The sequence below is a fragment of the Musa acuminata genome, chromosome BXJ2-10, assembly GCF_036884655.1.
Source record: "Musa acuminata AAA Group cultivar baxijiao chromosome BXJ2-10, Cavendish_Baxijiao_AAA, whole genome shotgun sequence".
Taxonomy (NCBI): Eukaryota; Viridiplantae; Streptophyta; class Magnoliopsida; order Zingiberales; family Musaceae; genus Musa; species Musa acuminata.
In genome coordinates this window covers 5,763,985-5,781,520 of record NC_088347.1, presented here as the reverse complement: position 1 = coordinate 5,781,520, position 17,536 = coordinate 5,763,985, and the positions used below count along the sequence as shown (strand labels likewise).

Here is a 17,536-nt window from a genome sequence, read left to right as displayed (position 1 = left end):
CACAAGGGATACAGTACAGGTGCTCATTGGATAATGAGTTCACTGATTGATCCGCTTACAGAATGCTGGATGGTTGATGATGCCTTATTGTCAAACAGCGATTCCCTAGTCCTAGTGGTATATCTGGTCCTTAGACTTGAGAAACCAAGGATGTCCTGTATGAGTGCTCCACTCTTTGATACCAGACTTATAGGTTTGGCTGTCCCAGATCTAGTACAACTGGTCATTGGGAGTGGTAGTCGACCTTACGAGGGCTATTGAGTGTCGATAGAGGATCATCCACTCTCGGCGTCATGAGAGGAATATCTCATGTGTTCTTGCCCAAACAAATCCCTAGCTAGGGTCATTCGGGTTGAGAGAGAAAGAGTTCTCCGGGAGAATCCGATTAGAGCGAGACTCGAGTAGAAATCGTATGGGTCTGACAGCACCATGCTCGATATACGGTCTCTGGGATATTAGATGGATGAGGGACTATAGGTACACGGTAATTAAGGACAGACAGGTCCAATGGATTGGATTCCCCTGTATCGTCTGGGGACTACGGCGTAGTGGCCTAGTACGTCCGTAGTCGATGAGTCGAGTGAATTATTACAGAGATAATAATTCACTGAGTTAGAAGGAGTTCTGACAGGTATGACTCACGGCCAGCTCGATATTGGGCCTAGAGGGTCACACACATATGGTAGGCATTGCGATGAGTAGAGGTTTGGATATGAGATATCCGACGGAGCCCTAGTCTTATTGGATGCAGATCCAATACCCACTAGGGGATGACCCATTAAGGTTTGATAGGGGACCTCTATAAATAGGAGGGATTCAGAGCCTCATAGGCTAGAGCCTTTGCTTGCCTTTCTTATTCTCCTCTCCCTCTCCACCTCAAAGCAGGCCTGGAGTTTTGAGGAGTGTCGTTGCAACCCTGCTGTGTGGATCACCGCTAGAGAGGAGGACGATTGACCTCCTTCGCCCTCTCCTAAGGATCTGCAAGGAAACAGGGATATACGATCTCCCTAGGTAATACAATATACTCTATATGCAGTTTTAAGTTTCGCGGACTTTGCGCACCAATCTTCACACGACGATGAACATCTTTTTGGGAATCGGGGATTTTGTTTTCTTGTTCTTCCGCTGCGTATATGATGTCGCCCCAAGATTTCCCAACACTTCATACATCGCAATCGTCCGTCTCGTGGGTCCCGCTATCGCATCCACGCTCTCTCTGCGCCTCCTCATGTGATTACAACTTAATCATAGGCACGCAGACCCGACAATAAACGAGAAATATAATGGAGGCTCGTAGACCCCAATAATAATAATCACAAGTACACACAACACATGATCCATGATCATCCGTCCACACATCATACATCACATGTATAAATAATCATCATCATGTATGACTACTAGATAATAATAAAAATAATAATCAACTAAACTTTTTAATTAATTAGTATTTTATGAAATCAGGGACACATAGCGAATTTCTTAATTCCTAGGGATATTTTTATAATTTAGACAAATGACATAAACTCAAATTTCTCAAATTCACAAGGGTAAAACTATCTTTTTGCCCAAAAACCCGAAGCCCCTCTCCCTCTTTGCTGTTGCTGCCGCCGCTGCCGCCACCCTACCGGCGGCAGTTTGTGCGGCGGAGGGTGGGGCCCTGCCCTCGCTTGCAGACGGCACGCCCGCTGGTGGCGCTGCCCTTGCAGGTGGGCGCCCCCGCGGGGGCCGCCGCCTCCGCGGGCGGTTCTGCCCGCGGGGTGGCGCCCGCAGGCGGTGCTGCCCTAGCAGGTGAGATTTTGACGTCAAAAGTTTCTTCAAAACACAACACACGCAGTTCAAAACCAATCTTGCACGAACAACCTGGCTGTGATACCACTGTTGAGAAAATCATGGGGGCGACATCACATGCGCAACGGAAGAACAAGAAAACAAAATCCTCGATTCCCAAAGAGATGTTCGTCGTCGTGCGAAGATTGGTGCGCAAAATCTGCGAAACTAAAAAACTATGTATAGAGTAGATTGTGTTACCTAGGGAGATCGTATATCCCTGTTTCCTTACAGATCCTTAGGAGAGGATGAAAGAGGCAAGCAAAGGCTTTAGCCTATGAGGCTCTGAATCCCTCATATTTATAGAGGTCCCCTCTCAAAACCTAATGGATCCTCCCCTAGTGGGTATTGGATCTGCATCCAATAACCCAAGCCTTTTAGATTAGTGGATCTCTATCCAATAATCTCTCATGGGTTCTTATTGGATCTCGTCCATGGGATCCAATAATTCAGGGGCTTATTGGATATCCAATAAGACAAGAGCTCCGTCGGATATCTCATATCCGAACCTCTACTCATCGCAATGCCTTCCATATGTGTGTGACCCTCTAGGCCCAATATCGAGCTGGCCATGAGTCATACCTGCTAGAACTCCTTCTGACTTAGTGAATTATTATCTCTGTAATAATTCACTCGACTCATCAACTACGGACGTACTAAGCCACTACGCCGTAGTCCCTAGACGATACAAGGGAATCCAATCCATTGAACATGTCTGTCCTCAGTTACCGTATACTTATAGTCCCTCATCCATCTAATATCCCAGAGACCGTATATCGAGCATGGTGCTGTCAGACCCATACGGTTTCTAGTCGAGTCTCGCTCTAATCGGATTCTCCCGGAGAACTCTTTCTCTCTCAACACGAATGACCCTGGCTAGGGATTTGTTTGAGCAAGAACATATGGGATATTCTTCTCATGATGCTGAGAGTGGATGATCCTCTATCGACACTTAATAGCCCTCATAAGGTCGACTACCACTCCCAATGACCAGTTGTACTAGATCTGGGACAGCCAAACCTATAAGTCTGGTATCAAAGAGTGGAACACTCATACATGACATCCTTGGTGTCTCAAGTCTAAGGACCAGATATACCACTACGACTACGGAATTGCTGTCTGACAATAAGGCATCATCAACCATCCAGCATTCCGTAAGCGGATCAATCAGTAAACTCATTCTCCAATGAGCACTTGTACTGTATCCCTAGTGTCCCTACACGAGCAGCTATGAGACCAACTGCATCCATCATATGGATGGGTATACAGCACACCAGTCTGTCCTGTTATCACGATGTCCCTCTCGAGTAACCTATGACCGAGATTATTTAGGATCTGTGTTTAAAGGTGAATCGATCTCATTATCGTGATCGCATTACGATCCGATTCCCATTGCACAAATACAAGGACATCACAATATATTTATGCATATATGCAATAGTTATAAAGTGATATATGCCAAAATATAATAAGCAAAAAGATTCTATATCAAGTCACACGTGCCATCAATCACGTGATTGGCTTGCTGGGCACCTATGACTAGCACCCTCCTCCTAGTGCATAGAGTTAGTCCTAAGTGAGATGTGTGAGGGAACTATTATAACTTGTAAATATTTTTTCCTAAATCTGTGAAAAGGAGAAAGTATTATAAGAGGGTAATTGGTCTTCACCCATTGAAGGAAGACTTATAGTGGATGTCGATAGCTTTAACGGAGGAGAAATCGGGATTGGATGTAGGTCACGATGATCGAACCATTATAAAATCGATTTACTGTCTTTTACTTTGCTGTTTACCTTTGACCTTTGCTAAAATCATTTTACTTGCTCACTGCTCTACTTCGTTATTACACCCCTCCTTATGCCACGATACAAATTGACATAATCATTTCTACTCTAACGGACACAAACACATGCAAGAGCAACGTAGATTGCATTTTCTTTTTTTTTATTCTCAACTCCCATAGCTCATGGTGTTATAACCCACCCCCTCATCGGTTATCTTTGAACTTTAATATCGAAGTAGAGTCGTTATAGAACTCTACATATTTCTTTATTTTGTAGGTCTCTCCGGATACTATATTACCGTTTAAGATGAACAAACGACCAGAACCTTGCCTCTAATTTTTTTCCTTGGTCCTCATTGAGCGCGAGACGTCAGCACTCGAGTAAAAGAAACTAGTTAGCTCCATCCTCTCCCTTCATACGAATGATTGAACCTTAACTCATCAAATCTCAGCCTGATATATTGGTAGATTTATTAAGCCTTAATCAAGTCTAATTTTGACTTAAGACAATTACAAACTCAAATCATATTACCATTAGTGGACACATTTCATTTAAGCTCAAAGCTCAAATATCAAATCATATTTAAGAAATTTTTTATTTAAATATCTACTACAAGCATGAGTCAAGCACTATTTCAAATATAGTATTTCTGGATCTTGTTTGCACTATATTTCAAATTTATTATACTAATAAATTTGTTTGCAAATTGTGTCCGAAGATTCAATGGTAAGGAATGTAACGATACTGTCCTCCTTTACTAATCCACACCAATAAGTAAGCACTTCCCAAACCCAGTAACAATTCGAAAGATCAACAATACTAGTCGTCATATACCTACCTCATCATAATATTAAATCTAGAAGCATTAGAATGGATTAATTAGCATAATGTCATTATGGCCAGAACACTATCCTTCGTTGTTTATTGATTCTAACGGTGGCTGATTGACCAACTCAGCCATCGACAGGAACATCTGGCTTTTCCAACCCGTTCAAATGTCACGTTCAACCATCGCACGCACCTTGTGACTACCTCTCGTGGCTGCTGCTGCTGCTTCGTCTTCTTCCTCTTCTTGGGTTTTGCTTTCGACAGCAAAAGGCCTACACCTTGTTCATGAAGGCACCACCCCTTTGTCTTTAATCATCATGGCCTTTGCCGAGTGGCCAAACCACAATACGTGTTGCTTGGGAAGCAATTCCAGTTCATCCGAGTTCCATCCACAACGGTCAATGCAAGAAATCTATCCCCAAAACAAAGGCTGGAGACAAGGCATCATAAACTGCTCCCCTTTTGTTGTTTGCTCACTGCCAAACTAATTATAATTTAACATGCAGCACAAATATTTCTTTTTGTTAACGAGAATAACAAGGATATAAACTCTGATGACAAGGGCGTTTTCGTCAGCGTGGGGCCAAAGAATCTTCTCACGCAGGACCTCGAAGACGTCAGTGCGCGTGTAAACGCGCTCCACCCATCTGTTATCCCGAAACTATCCCTGATTCTATGCTTAATACCGATTAGGTCCATACGGATCCCGGTTTATCAACAGCTTCCTCTCGATCCAACGGCAACGATTCCACGTGGTCCTCGTTGACAGACGTATCGACGAAATCCAACGGCCGTCTCCCACCGCGGAGTATTTGACCGAGATGAGCGCGTTTCCGACGCTTCCGACACCCAACGCGGCTGCCAGTTGGGCAGGTCGCTACGTGTCCGTCTCGGACGAGGAGAAGCGCTCTAAACCCGCACGTGCCCGTAGCTGTTCTCGCACCGCACGGTCGCCGCCGGTCGCCCGAGGGCGTCAGATAAATAACGCTCGGAAGGGAGTTCGACTGCTTGGATAACGCGAAATTAAATCGGAGCAGCAAAAAGATCGAAAGAAGCCCAAATTGAGAAGGAAATCAGAAACCCTAAGAGGAAGAGGAAACCGAATTCAGCTGCTGTTCTTCGAGCTAGATTACTTGAAGGTCGGATTTTTAGGAGATTTTTGGTCGCTCCTTGTCGAGGGGATTCGATTGGCACCGGGGAAGTGGGGGTTCTTTTGGATTCGAGATGGTGGCAGAAGCGGAGGTTATCCACCAGAGCCTCGACGTGCAGTGCCGCGTCGCTATGGAGATTGACGAGATCGTCGATATCTCCGCAGCGGCAGCGGCGGTAGCAGAGCTGGGACCCGAGGCTGCCGCGGTCACGGTTGATGTTACCGTTTCTGAGCTGGTTGGTTTAGACTCTTCTTCTTTCACCATTTATTTCTCTTTCTTGGCCCTTTTTCTTTGCTTTTTCCAAACTATTTTTTATTCTTTATGATTCTATCTTTATTCTTCGGTCTTGTTCTCGATTCCTCATATCATTTGAAAGATTTAGGGGCTGGAACCATAGATTTTTTATTTTGTTAGGAAACTCTGGAATATCCCATAGATCTCGCCATTTATTTTGCTAAAATTAGTTCTTGCTTTTAATGATTAGGTCTATAACCGTAGATCTTGATATGTTTGGTGTATGCTTTAGATTGTCATGTATTTTGCTAAAAAAATTATTCGCCTTCCCTAGTGATATCGGTGCAACCAAAATCATGTGTTTGTAATTGATTATCTCTCAAATACTCTTCGTTTAGTTCGGTAATAGAAAATTCATTATGCTCCATTTTTTCTGTTTCTGTTCAAAAAGTTCTTCTTGGGTTTATTTGTAGAAATCTTTACTTGGCTAATCTATTTTAGCACTTAGTTTCCGCTTGTTAAGCTTTCAGATCCATTTGTTTAGCTGCAGTAATTTATTAGGTAGCCTGGTGATGGACTCGTAAAGATATGTTTCTATGCTCTCTCAGCTTACGTTATGACCAAATTGACATAAAATCGATTGATATTAGCTTCTGGTTAGGTTATGTTGCTTTAAAGAGTTATTTTCCGAATAAAGAATATAGAATTTTTTTTCCCTGCACACAGTGAAAGATTAACTTCTGATTTGGAAATGATAATCGTGCATTGAAAGGCACAGAAGCAGGAAGGGTTAACGTGTATCATTATGCCTGTTAAATTAAATAAGTCATGCTGTCATCTCAAGAGTTGTTGAGCATCCCTGGTTGTTTGTATGTATCATCTTTCCCGAACTATTTAGCTCATTTCATTTGTTGTACCATTACCCTGATTTGGACTCTGATATATGTCTTTGTCTCCTGAACATGTTTGCCCCTATTAGGTTGGTTGCTTGTGTTTTGGTATCTGGTACTGTGTTTTATTATCTCGGTACTTTGGTTTCTATCTCCCTGCATTATTTGTCTTGTTTTCTGTGCATGTAGGAATTTAGAAAGTCAGATGCCATTTTGGATATTTCTGTAAAGCCACTTCTGTTTGTTCCCAGCATCCGGTCTGGTAGTTTTGCTGACATTGGGCACCGGAGATACATGGAAGATGAGCATATTCGTATTGACAATCTCTCATCACATCTAGGCTCTCTGCTTAGGTGCCCTATGCCTAGCGCCTTCTATGGGGTAAGAAATTGATCTACCTCTGATGTGGAACCGGCTTTGCATTAGTTCCTAACTAAAAGTTGGTAATGATGGGGTTTCCTATTTTTCTGCAGGTGTTTGATGGCCATGGAGGTCCAGATGCTGCTGCTTACACTAAGAAGCATGCAACTAGGTTTTTGTTCAAAGATGCTAATTTTCCTCGGGCATCAGAAGCTGATAACAATTTTGTAGAATCTGTAGAGAACTCTGTTCGGGAAGCATTCCTTCTTGCTGATCTTGCTTTGGCTGAGGACTCCACTGTTAGCAGTTCTTCAGGGACTACAGCTCTCACAGCTATGGTGTTTGGAAGGTTTGTTACTTTGTTTTTCTTCGTCTTCCTTTTGTGTTTTTGTTTCCATGTATCAGTTTTAGAGCTGTGTTAATCCTTTGCTGATCTGTCTTCCCTACTGGGTGCAGGATTCTCCTGGTAGCCAATGCAGGTGACTGTCGAGCAGTCTTATGCAGGAAAGGTGAAGCAGTTGATATGTCGCAAGATCATAGGCCCATCAATGCAGCTGAGCGGCAAAGAGTTGAACAGTCGGGGGGTTTTGTTGATGATGGGTACCTCAATGGCATCCTGTCCGTCACACGAGCTTTGGGAGACTGGGACTTGAAAATGCCGCGAGGTTCTCCCTCACCACTCATTGCAGAGCCAGAATTCAGGCAGGCAATGCTGACTGAGGACGATGAGTTTCTAATAATCGGTTGTGATGGAATATGGGATGTCATGTCAAGCCAACATGCGGTTGGTGTAGTGCGCAGGGGCCTCAGGCGGCATGACGACCCTGAGTGGTGTGCGAGGGAGCTCGTCATGGAGGCACTAAGGCTCAACACAGTTGATAATCTCACAGTGATCGTGGTCTGCTTTTCGGATGAATATGGTGGGTCCTCTGCTTCACCATGCCATGAGCCGGGGCAGCAGCAGCAGCAGCCCAGGACGAGGTGTTGCAAAAGCTTGTCGGTGGAGGCCCTCTGTAATCTGAGGAGCTTGCTGGATAATGGTGGTAGCAATTGACTGTAGTAGAACGTGGCTTCGATGTACATAAATTTGGTGACGATGCTGAAAATTTATAGTAAGTTATCATCCTAATTTTGGCTGCTCGAGGGGGTACAAACAGCAGCTAAACAGTTTTGTAGGTCGTCTTTGTTTCATTGTTTCTGTGGCCGGGGTGATGGAGGCACGGCATGTAAATAATTGTTTAGAAGTGATTTTAAACTTGATATATCAGCAATTATAGGTCCATATTCTGAGATACTTTGACATGGTCACAAGTTTCGACTTGCTTGCAAATTATGGATACAGTGCAAAGTGGGTAATGTGGCGGGTGACAGACGACGGGAGAAGGATGAGAAACATGGCAGCCGCCTTGTTTGACTGTTGGAAAAGAAAGAAGGCAGGTGGTCGTTTAATCAACTAACAGACCTTGTCTGTCTTTGATGTATATATCAATTCAAAACCATCCAGCAATAGATTTTTCCTCTGATGCAAACATGAACTTTAGTGTCAGTGATTTGTGGGTGCAATGATATTGAGTTAATTCAATAATTCTATAACAATAATAAATAATATGAACACAAACTCAACCTTTATATCAAGTTTTTCAGGTCGGAAAAGATTGTAGAACAGCTGATAAGAAGAAGGAACGATATGAAAGGGGAATGTACTACAACAAACCACAAATTAACACTCTACAGTATGGATATAAGTAGGGTCATAATCATACCACTTCGATGCATCAAAAACTCTTCACAGAAAATTAAAATTTGACAAACCAATTAATGATGGATCCAGACGCATGTATATATATATATTTTGAACCTTCAACCTTTAATACGAGGGTTTAACAAACAACCACCAAACCATTGTTTAAAGTGTCACATTATGTGTTGACTTCATATTGTTGAGTATTTGATTTAAGACCAATTTCGATCGCATAATTATTGGACGGAACTTTGTGGCCAAATTTATTTGCATTTTGGTTTGAGGGCACCCCTAGCTAGATTCGATTATATTGTCATTAGGGGATACTTTGTAATCAAATTCAATTGTCTTGTTATTAGGGAACACTTCATGGCTTAATCACGTGATCATTAGGCGACGTTTCATAGTCAGATTCAATCAGGTTGTTATTAGTACATGCTTCATGCTATATTCAATCACATTATTATTAGAAAATGCTTCATGGCCACATTTGGCCTTATCCTCATTAATGAATAATTCATGATTGGATTTGGTCACATGGTCAATATAAGATACTTCATGGTCAAATTTGATAGATTATATCCCATCATCATTACGATAGATTCAATCACATCATCATTAGGAGACACTTCATGATGGGATATGAAAAAATCATCATTATGAGACACTTAATTGCTAAATTTTTCCATGTTGACATTAGAGTAAGATTTATGGTTGGATTTGGTTATGCCACATCCCAGAGTTTTTAAAAAATAAAATATTATTTTAATATTCATAATTAATGAAAGATTTTTTATTTTTAAATTTAAATTCTTATCTTTATAAAAATAAATATTATATTTTTAACTAGAAAAAGGATCACATCTTGTTGGTAGGATTACAAGTGACAAAAAAAAAAGCTCTTCTACCTAAGCCTCATATCTATTACAAAATAGTATGTTATTTTAAAAGTAAATATAAGATAAAAATATATCAACAATTATATATATCGGTAGAAATCTTTAAAAATTTATAAAAATAATTTTAATATTCATGAGACATATACAAATATCAAAAAATTACTACAAAATGGTAACACATCAATTCATTTTAAAACTCATATATTGAAAAAATAATGATAATTCTAATGTAGTAAATAAAATCATGTATCGATTATATATAACACATCTCAATGATATACATAATAATCAAATAACAAGAACATACATCACACCCGATGGTGTACTCTCCCAATAGCAAATAGAAATACATATTCTACGGGATAGATTCTTTCGAACAATATATAGAAAAAATCCATATTACATTCCCAATTGTGAATGGTGTAGTATTTGTCACTCGTCCAAGTGGGGATACATTCCTTTAAATAGTGGATGGAGGAAACATATAACCATCATGTTTGATAACCCGTTAATCTTTAAAGGGAATTGCCCTACTTACCCTTGTTAGGGATACAAAAATAACAATGATCATTTATTTACATTTATTCATTCACGCATGTATCCAAAAATACTATGATAAAATATTATGAGAGACCATGATTAATTGATAATCTTTTAGACTATGTCCATTAGTGACTCTACATTATAATGGGCTCGTAGCTCATTTCACATGTTGCACTTCTAATGTAGTATATCACTAGTATAATCACATATACTATATGGTAATAGTCATATTAATATCATAAATTTAATTTAAAAAAAATAAAAAACCAATAATCATTTATAAATGATAAATTCATATAAAATATTTAAGTTCATCAAATCATAAAAACATGAGAGATCAATTTCTCAATAGTTCTCAATCAATCAAAATCATAATGGGAATAGCTTAATTGACTTAAATAAACCCAATTCAACTAGGATATAACGGAACCAATCTCAAATCCTTATAGAATCAATTTAGAATCACCCTACACTGATTTAATTTATATTTAATAGATTTCAATTAGATTAAGTAGTTTCAACTAGTAAAGTTGGTTTAGAATCACCCTAAACCAATATGAACTGATTAAACTTGTCTACTTCAATTAATTGACGAGCTCAAAATAACAAAAGAAGAGAAACTTGGACTGTGTCATATAGTGCTAGCCTAGATCGAATCAACCCACCTAAGTCTTGGATGGATCACATGCGCCATATGTTGAATCTCGGATTTTGATGATGAAGTCAATTGTCATTTGTTATCTAATCTATGTGTTGAGATAAGTGTGCAGGATTAACTACGATGAGAGTAAGACAAGCAGCAGGTGTTGCGCCGGAGTCAAGATCATGATCACGTTGGGAGTTCGAGAGTTCGACGGAAGTTTGGACGGTCGTCAGAGGTTCAGCGAGAACAGATCCGAGAAGTCCAGAAGCTAGCCAAGCGAAGCTCATCGGAACTCGCAAAGTGGATCGTCGCAAAATCCAGGAGTATGCCGGATGTCTGCAGAAGGATCACCGAGGGTTTATCGGATGATCGACGGAAGTTGGCCGGAAACTCGCCGGAAGAAGCGATTGACGCATCGGAGCAAAGCTGCAGAAGTTGTCTTAGAGTTAATCGTAGTTAGCATGATGATTAAGCTTGAAAATGGGAGGTGATCCCATTAGCTTAATCTTGGGGCAATTGGGCCCCTGAAAAGATTCAAATTGGGCCGAATGGAGCGAACCATTCGGACCCTGATTGCACCAGGAGGTGCAACCGCCCCAGCCAGGAGGTGCAACCGCCAGGGCTGTGAGGTTGGGAGGTGCAACCGCCCCAGCCAGGAGGTGCAACCGCCAGGGCTGCGAGGCTGGGAGGTGCAACCACCCCAGCCAAGAGGTGCAATCGCCCAGAGCTCAGTCTTCGAGCTAGACTGGGCGGTGCAACCTCCTATGTCAAGAGGTAGCACCGCCAGAGCTCAAGTTTCGAGCTCTGCCAGGCGATGCAACCACCGAGCTCAGTCTTCGAGCTCTGGCAGAGAGGTGCATCAGCCTGAGCTCAGTCTCGAGCTCTGCCAGGTGATGCAACCATCGAGCTCAGTCTTCGAGCTCTGGCAGAGAGGTGCATCAGCCTGAGCTCAGTTTCGAGCTCTGCCAGGCAACCACCGAGCTCAGACTTCGAGCTCTGCCAGGCGGTGCAACCACCAAGCTCAGTCTTCGAGCTCTGCCAGGTGATGCAACAATCGAGCTCAGTCTTCGAGCTCTGGCAGAGAGGAGCAATCGCCTGAGCTCAGTCTTCGAGCTCTGCCAGGCGGTGCCACCTCTCCAGTCAAGAGGTGCAACCGCCTGATCCCAGAATTTTGGGATTTGATCGATTTGATCGTTTTGAGCTCCAAATTTGAACTGGGTTGGGGCCTATAAATACCCCACCCATTCAGCACTGAAAAGATACAGATCCACACCGAATTCTTGATCTTTTCAGTGATTCTAAGAGCTCAAATTTGTGTAAAATCCTAAAGTTCTCCTCCTTCTGTTCTTCAAGTTTTGAGTTGTAAAGAGAGGAGAGAAAGGATCTGTAAAGGTTGTCTCCTGAGCCTGTCAAAAGGAGAGAAACTGTAAAAGGGCAGTTAGCCTTCGCCCATTGAAGGAAGGCAGCTAGTTGACGTCGGTGACCTCGTCGGAGGAGGAAGCCAAAAGTGGAGTAGGTCAAGACTGACCGAACCACTCTAAATCTCTGGTTTGCTTTTACCTTGAGCACTTTATCATTACTGCAAACCTCCTACATTGCTACTGCCCTCTGCGCCTTTTACGAACGAATTTCTAAGCTCTGATCTTTCAGAATCTGCATTCAAACGTAAATCGTGTTTTCGTACGATCTTCACACTGCGGTTTACGCTTACATTCGGATTCCATTTATAACTGCAAATTGCTTTTTACGTAAAACGCTTTTCAAGGTTCAAAACTACATTTAGACGTAAAATTACGTTTAGACGTAAAACTGCGTTTAGACGCAAAACTGCGTTTAGACGCAAAACTGCGTTTAGACGTAAAACTGCGTTTAGACGTAAAACTACGTTTAGACGCAAAACTGCGTTTAGACGTAAAACTGCGTTTGGACGTAAAACTGCGTTTGGACGTAAAACTGCGTTTGGAAGTAAAACTGCGTTTGGACGTAAAACTGCGTTTGGACGTAAAACTGCGTTTGGACGTAAAACTGCGCTTAGACGCAAACTGTGCTTAGACGCAAACTGCGCTTAGACGCAAACTGCGCTTAGACGCAAACTGCACTGTGATTATGCTTTTATATCGAAATCATTTTTTATCGGACGAACGCAGCTTTCGTTTTTAAATCGCTGAAAGATTTCCGCTGCACTAATTCACCCCCCCCCCTCTTAGTGCTCTCGATCCTAACAATTGGTATCAGAGCAAGGTTAACTCTCTAAAGGATTAAAACCCAAGAGAGATGGCATACGCCGGAAACCAAGAGGGGCATTCGATTACACGTCCACCCATGTTCAGTGGAACGGACTACACTTACTGGAAGACCCGAATGAGGATCTTTCTTATTTCTATGGATTTTGAATTATGGAATCTTGTCGAGAATGGTTTTTCAAAGTCTTCTCTTCCAAGGATCGATTGGAATGAGTTGGACAAGAAGGCTTTCACTCTTAATGCAAAGGCTATGAATGCCTTATTTTGCGCACTTGATAAAAACGAGTTTAATCGTGTTTCAACTTGCGAAACTGCTTTTGATATTTGGCACACACTTGAAGTGACCCACGAGGGCACAAGTAGAGTGAAAGAGTCAAAAATCAATCTGTTGCTGCATTCTTTTGAACTTTTCCGAATGAAACCGAGTGAAACCATTGGCGACATGTTTACCCGTTTTATGGATGTCGTCAACAGTCTAAAAGGACTCGGAAAAAGTTTTTCGGATTTTGAACTCGTAAATAAAATACTAAGATCCCTTCCTAAAAGTTGGGATCCTAAAGTCACTGCCATTCAAGAGGCAAAAGATCTGCGCAACTTCCCTCTTGAAGAACTAATCGGGTCATTAATGACCTACGAAATGACTTGCAAAGCTCATGAAGAGCAAGAAGACATCCTTCCAAAGAACAGGAAGGATATGGCACTTAAAACTTCTGAATGCCACTTGAGAGAAAACTCAAGTGATAAGGACTGTGATGATGACTTGGCACTTTTGACAAGAAAGTTTAAGAAATTCTTCAAAAGAAACAAGTTTAAAAACGATGTGAAAAATAAACTTGAACCCAAGAAGGACCAAGTGATCTGCTACGAATGTAAAAAGCCGGGACACTACAAGAATGATTGTCCCCAAGTCAAAAGAAGAACATCAAAGAAGAAGGCTCTTCAAGCAACATGGGATGACGCAAGCGCATCTGAAGAAGAAGAGTCCAACACCGAGCAAGTTGCTCATTACGCCTTTATGGCCATCGAAGAGGAGGTAACGGATTTATTAGATGCTGATTTATCTTTCGATGAATTATTAAATGCCTTCCATGATTTATTTGATGAATGCAAAGTTATAAATAGAAAATACAAGTTGCTAAAAAAGGTACATGATAATCTTACTTGTGAGTTTGATAAGTTAAAAGTCGAACATCATGATAGTTTAAATTCATGTATCAAATGTCATGATTTAGAAACTATACAAAAAGAAAACTTGCTACTTAAGGACACCTTGAAGAAATTCGAGGTTGGTAGCAAGTCATTAAACATGATCCTTACAAACAAGGGTCATGCTCCCAAAAGAAGTGGGATTGGATTTGTGAGGAGTCCTCACCAAAATCCAACTACCTTTGTAAAAGGCTCCATCTTACATGTTCAACACCAAACCAAGTGCAACTTTTGTTGCAAATCTGGACACAAGACACATTGTTGTCCTTTCAAGAAAATAAGTCCAAACAAATTAATCTGGGTTCCTAAAGGAACCATGATAAACTCTATGCAACATGATAGAAAATGTAGATCTATTTATGAGGCACCCAAAAGCAAATGGGTACCTAAACATCATCCTTTCTTGTAGAAAACTAAACCATCGCAAGCTAGGAGCAAGAGATGGTACCTTGACAGTGGATGCTCAAGGCATATGACCGGAGATTCATCCCAATTCTCTAAGCTCTCTAGCATAAACGAAGGATATGTCACCTTCGGAGACAACAACAAGGGTAAAATCATTGGCAAAGGAACCATAGGTAACAAATCCAACTTTTCTATTGAAGATGTTTTGCTAGTTGATGGTCTAAAACATAACCTCCTAAGCATTAGTCAATTATGTGATAAAGGATATATCATCAAATTTGAATCTAATGCTTGCGTCATTGAAAAACCTCACAAAAACATATCTATGATTGCATTAAAACAAAATAACGTATACACTATTGACATCGATGATTTATGTAATGAAACATGTTTTTCTGCTTTAAATGAGAATGCTTGGATATGGCACAGAAGATTAGGTCATACTAGCATGAAGCTAATCACTCAAATATCATCCAAAGAACTTGTAAGAGGAATTCCTCATATCAAGTTCATCAAAGATAATGTATGTGATGCCTGCCAATTAGGTAAACAAATTAAGAGTAGCTTCAAATCTAAAAATCAAGTAAGCACCTCTAGGCCCTTACAATTGATCCATATGGATTTGTTCGGACCCATCTCCACATCAAGCATAGGAGGTAGCAAATACGCTTTCGTCATCATAGATGACTATAGCAGATACACATGGACTTACTTTTTAAAACAGAAAAGTGAATGCCTTAGATCTTTTACCAAGTTTTGCAAACTCGTTCAGAATGAGAAAGGTTCTATGATTTCGTCAATTAGAAGTGATCATGGTGGTGAATTTCAAAACCATGATTTCCAAGAATTTTGTGAACTCAATGGATACAACCATAATTTCTCTACTCCTAGAAACCCTCAACAAAATGGAGTTGTAGAAAGAAAAAATCGAAATTGACAAGAAATGGCAAGAACCATGTTAAATGAACATAACCTACCCAAATATTTTTGGGCCGAAGCCGTAAATACTGCATGCTATATCTTAAATAGAGTTCTAGTGAGACCTCTACTAACCAAAACTCCCTATGAGTTATGGAACAATAAAAAACCCAACGTTTCATATTTCAAAATCTTTGGGTGTAAGTGTTTTATCTTGAATGAAAAAGACAACTTAGGAAAATTTGATGCTAAATCCGATGAAGGAATCTTTCTTGGTTATTCTACAGTTTCTAAAGCCTTTCGTATCTTTAATAAAAGAACTCTAATTATTGAAGAATCCATTCATGTTGTTTTCAATGAGACTTCTGAACTCACGAAAAATGATCTTGATGATGATGTTAATTTTGATTCTTTAAATTTAAACGAGACCCCGTCTCCAACTAGCAACTTGGATGCATCCACTTCTCAGATTTCCTTACCCAAGGATTGGAAGTATATAGATGCTCATCCTAAGGAGCTAATCTTAGGAGACACATCAAAGGGAGTTCAAACACGATCTTCTCTTAAAACCTTTTGTGCAAATACCGCCTTTCTCTCCCAAACTGAACCCAAATGCGTTGATGAAGCCATGAAAGATGATTCATGGATTATCGCAATGCAAGATGAATTAAATCAATTTGAAAGAAATGGGGTGTGGAAGCTTGTTCCTAGGCCAAATGACCATCTAGTTATTGGTACTAAATGGGTCTTCAGAAACAAGCAAAATGAAAATGGTATCGTGGTTAGAAATAAGGCTAGATTAGTGGCCAAAGGTTTCAACCAAGAAGAAGGTATCGATTACGAAGAAACCTTCGCTCCTGTGGCACGATTGGAAGCCATAAGGATGCTCCTTGCCTACGCTAGCAGTAATAATTTTAAGTTGTTTCAAATGGATGTTAAAAGCGCCTTTCTTAATGGCTTTATTTCTAAAGAAGTCTATGTTGAACAACCTCCTGGATTTGAAAATAATAGTCTCCCTAATCATGTGTTTAGATTAACTAAAGCTCTCTATGGTTTAAAACAAGCTCCTAGGGCTTGGTATGAGAGACTTAGTTCTTTTCTTATTGAAAATAATTTCATAAAAGGTAAGGTTGATACTACATTATTCATCAAGAACTTTGAAAACAATTTTCTCATTGTTCAAATTTATGTTGATGATATTATCTTTGGTTCTACAAATGAATCTCTTTGTGAATCCTTTGCGAAAACTATGAGTCATGAATTCGAAATGAGTCTAATGGGAGAGTTAACATTCTTCTTAGGCCTACAAATCAAACAACTAAGCAATGGCATCTTTATTAGTCAAACCAAATATGCTGTGAGTTTGCTGAAGAAGTTCAAAATGAATAATTCAAAAGCCATTGACACTCCTATGAGCACCTCCACTAAGTTTGAAATTGATGAGAATGGAGAAAGCTTCGATCAAAAAACCTATAGGGGTATGATAGGAAGTTTACTTTACCTCACTGCCACCAGACCAGACATCATGTTCAGTGTAGGACTTTGTGCTAGATTTCAATCAGACCCTAAGATATCTCATCTCAAAGCAGTCAAAAGAATACTCAGATATCTTAATGGAACTACCAATCTAGGATTATGGTACCCAAAATCAGAAAATTTTGAATTAACAGCTTATGCTGATGCGGACTTCGCTGGCTGTAGACTAGACAGAAAAAGCACATCAGGATCATGTCAATTTTTAGGACATGCCCTTGTATCCCGGTCATCTAAGAAACAAAACTCGGTTGCTCTATCAACAACCGAAGCTGAATACATTGCAGCAAGTGCATGCTGTGCACAAGTTGTATGGATGAAAAACAC

At 40.5% G+C, this 17,536-nt stretch overlaps 1 protein-coding gene across 3 annotated transcripts; it reads left to right on the top strand.

Moving 5' to 3' along the window:
• The first annotated feature begins 5,319 nt into the window (after window positions 1–5,319).
• On the top strand, window positions 5,320–8,380 carry LOC135624267 (probable protein phosphatase 2C 47). 3 transcript variants are annotated; one of them, XM_065127696.1, is made up of 4 exons: window positions 5,320–5,829; window positions 6,908–7,099; window positions 7,192–7,427; window positions 7,535–8,380. In XM_065127696.1, the coding sequence occupies exons 1-4, from the start codon at window positions 5,668–5,670 to the stop codon at window positions 8,130–8,132; spliced, it is 1,188 nt and encodes a 395-aa protein (XP_064983768.1). In that variant the 5' UTR covers window positions 5,320–5,667; the 3' UTR covers window positions 8,133–8,380. The 3 variants fall into 3 exon arrangements, with proteins under 3 accessions (XP_064983768.1, XP_064983769.1, XP_064983770.1); XM_065127698.1 differs by having other exon boundaries at window positions 5,322–5,829; window positions 6,970–7,099; XM_065127697.1 differs by lacking the exon at window positions 6,908–7,099.
• Window positions 8,381–17,536: the final 9,156 nt, after the last annotated feature.

Excerpts from the sequence above, each read along its gene's own strand:
- LOC135624267 (XM_065127696.1), top strand. The coding sequence starts at position 5,668 with ATGGTGGCAGAAGCGGAGGTTATCCACCAGAGCCTCGACGTGCAGTGC. Across the intron at positions 5,830-6,907 it reads ATGTTACCGTTTCTGAGCTG|GAATTTAGAAAGTCAGATGC; the intron begins GTTGGTTTAGAC and ends CTGTGCATGTAG. Across the intron at positions 7,100-7,191 it reads TGCCTAGCGCCTTCTATGGG|GTGTTTGATGGCCATGGAGG; the intron begins GTAAGAAATTGA and ends ATTTTTCTGCAG.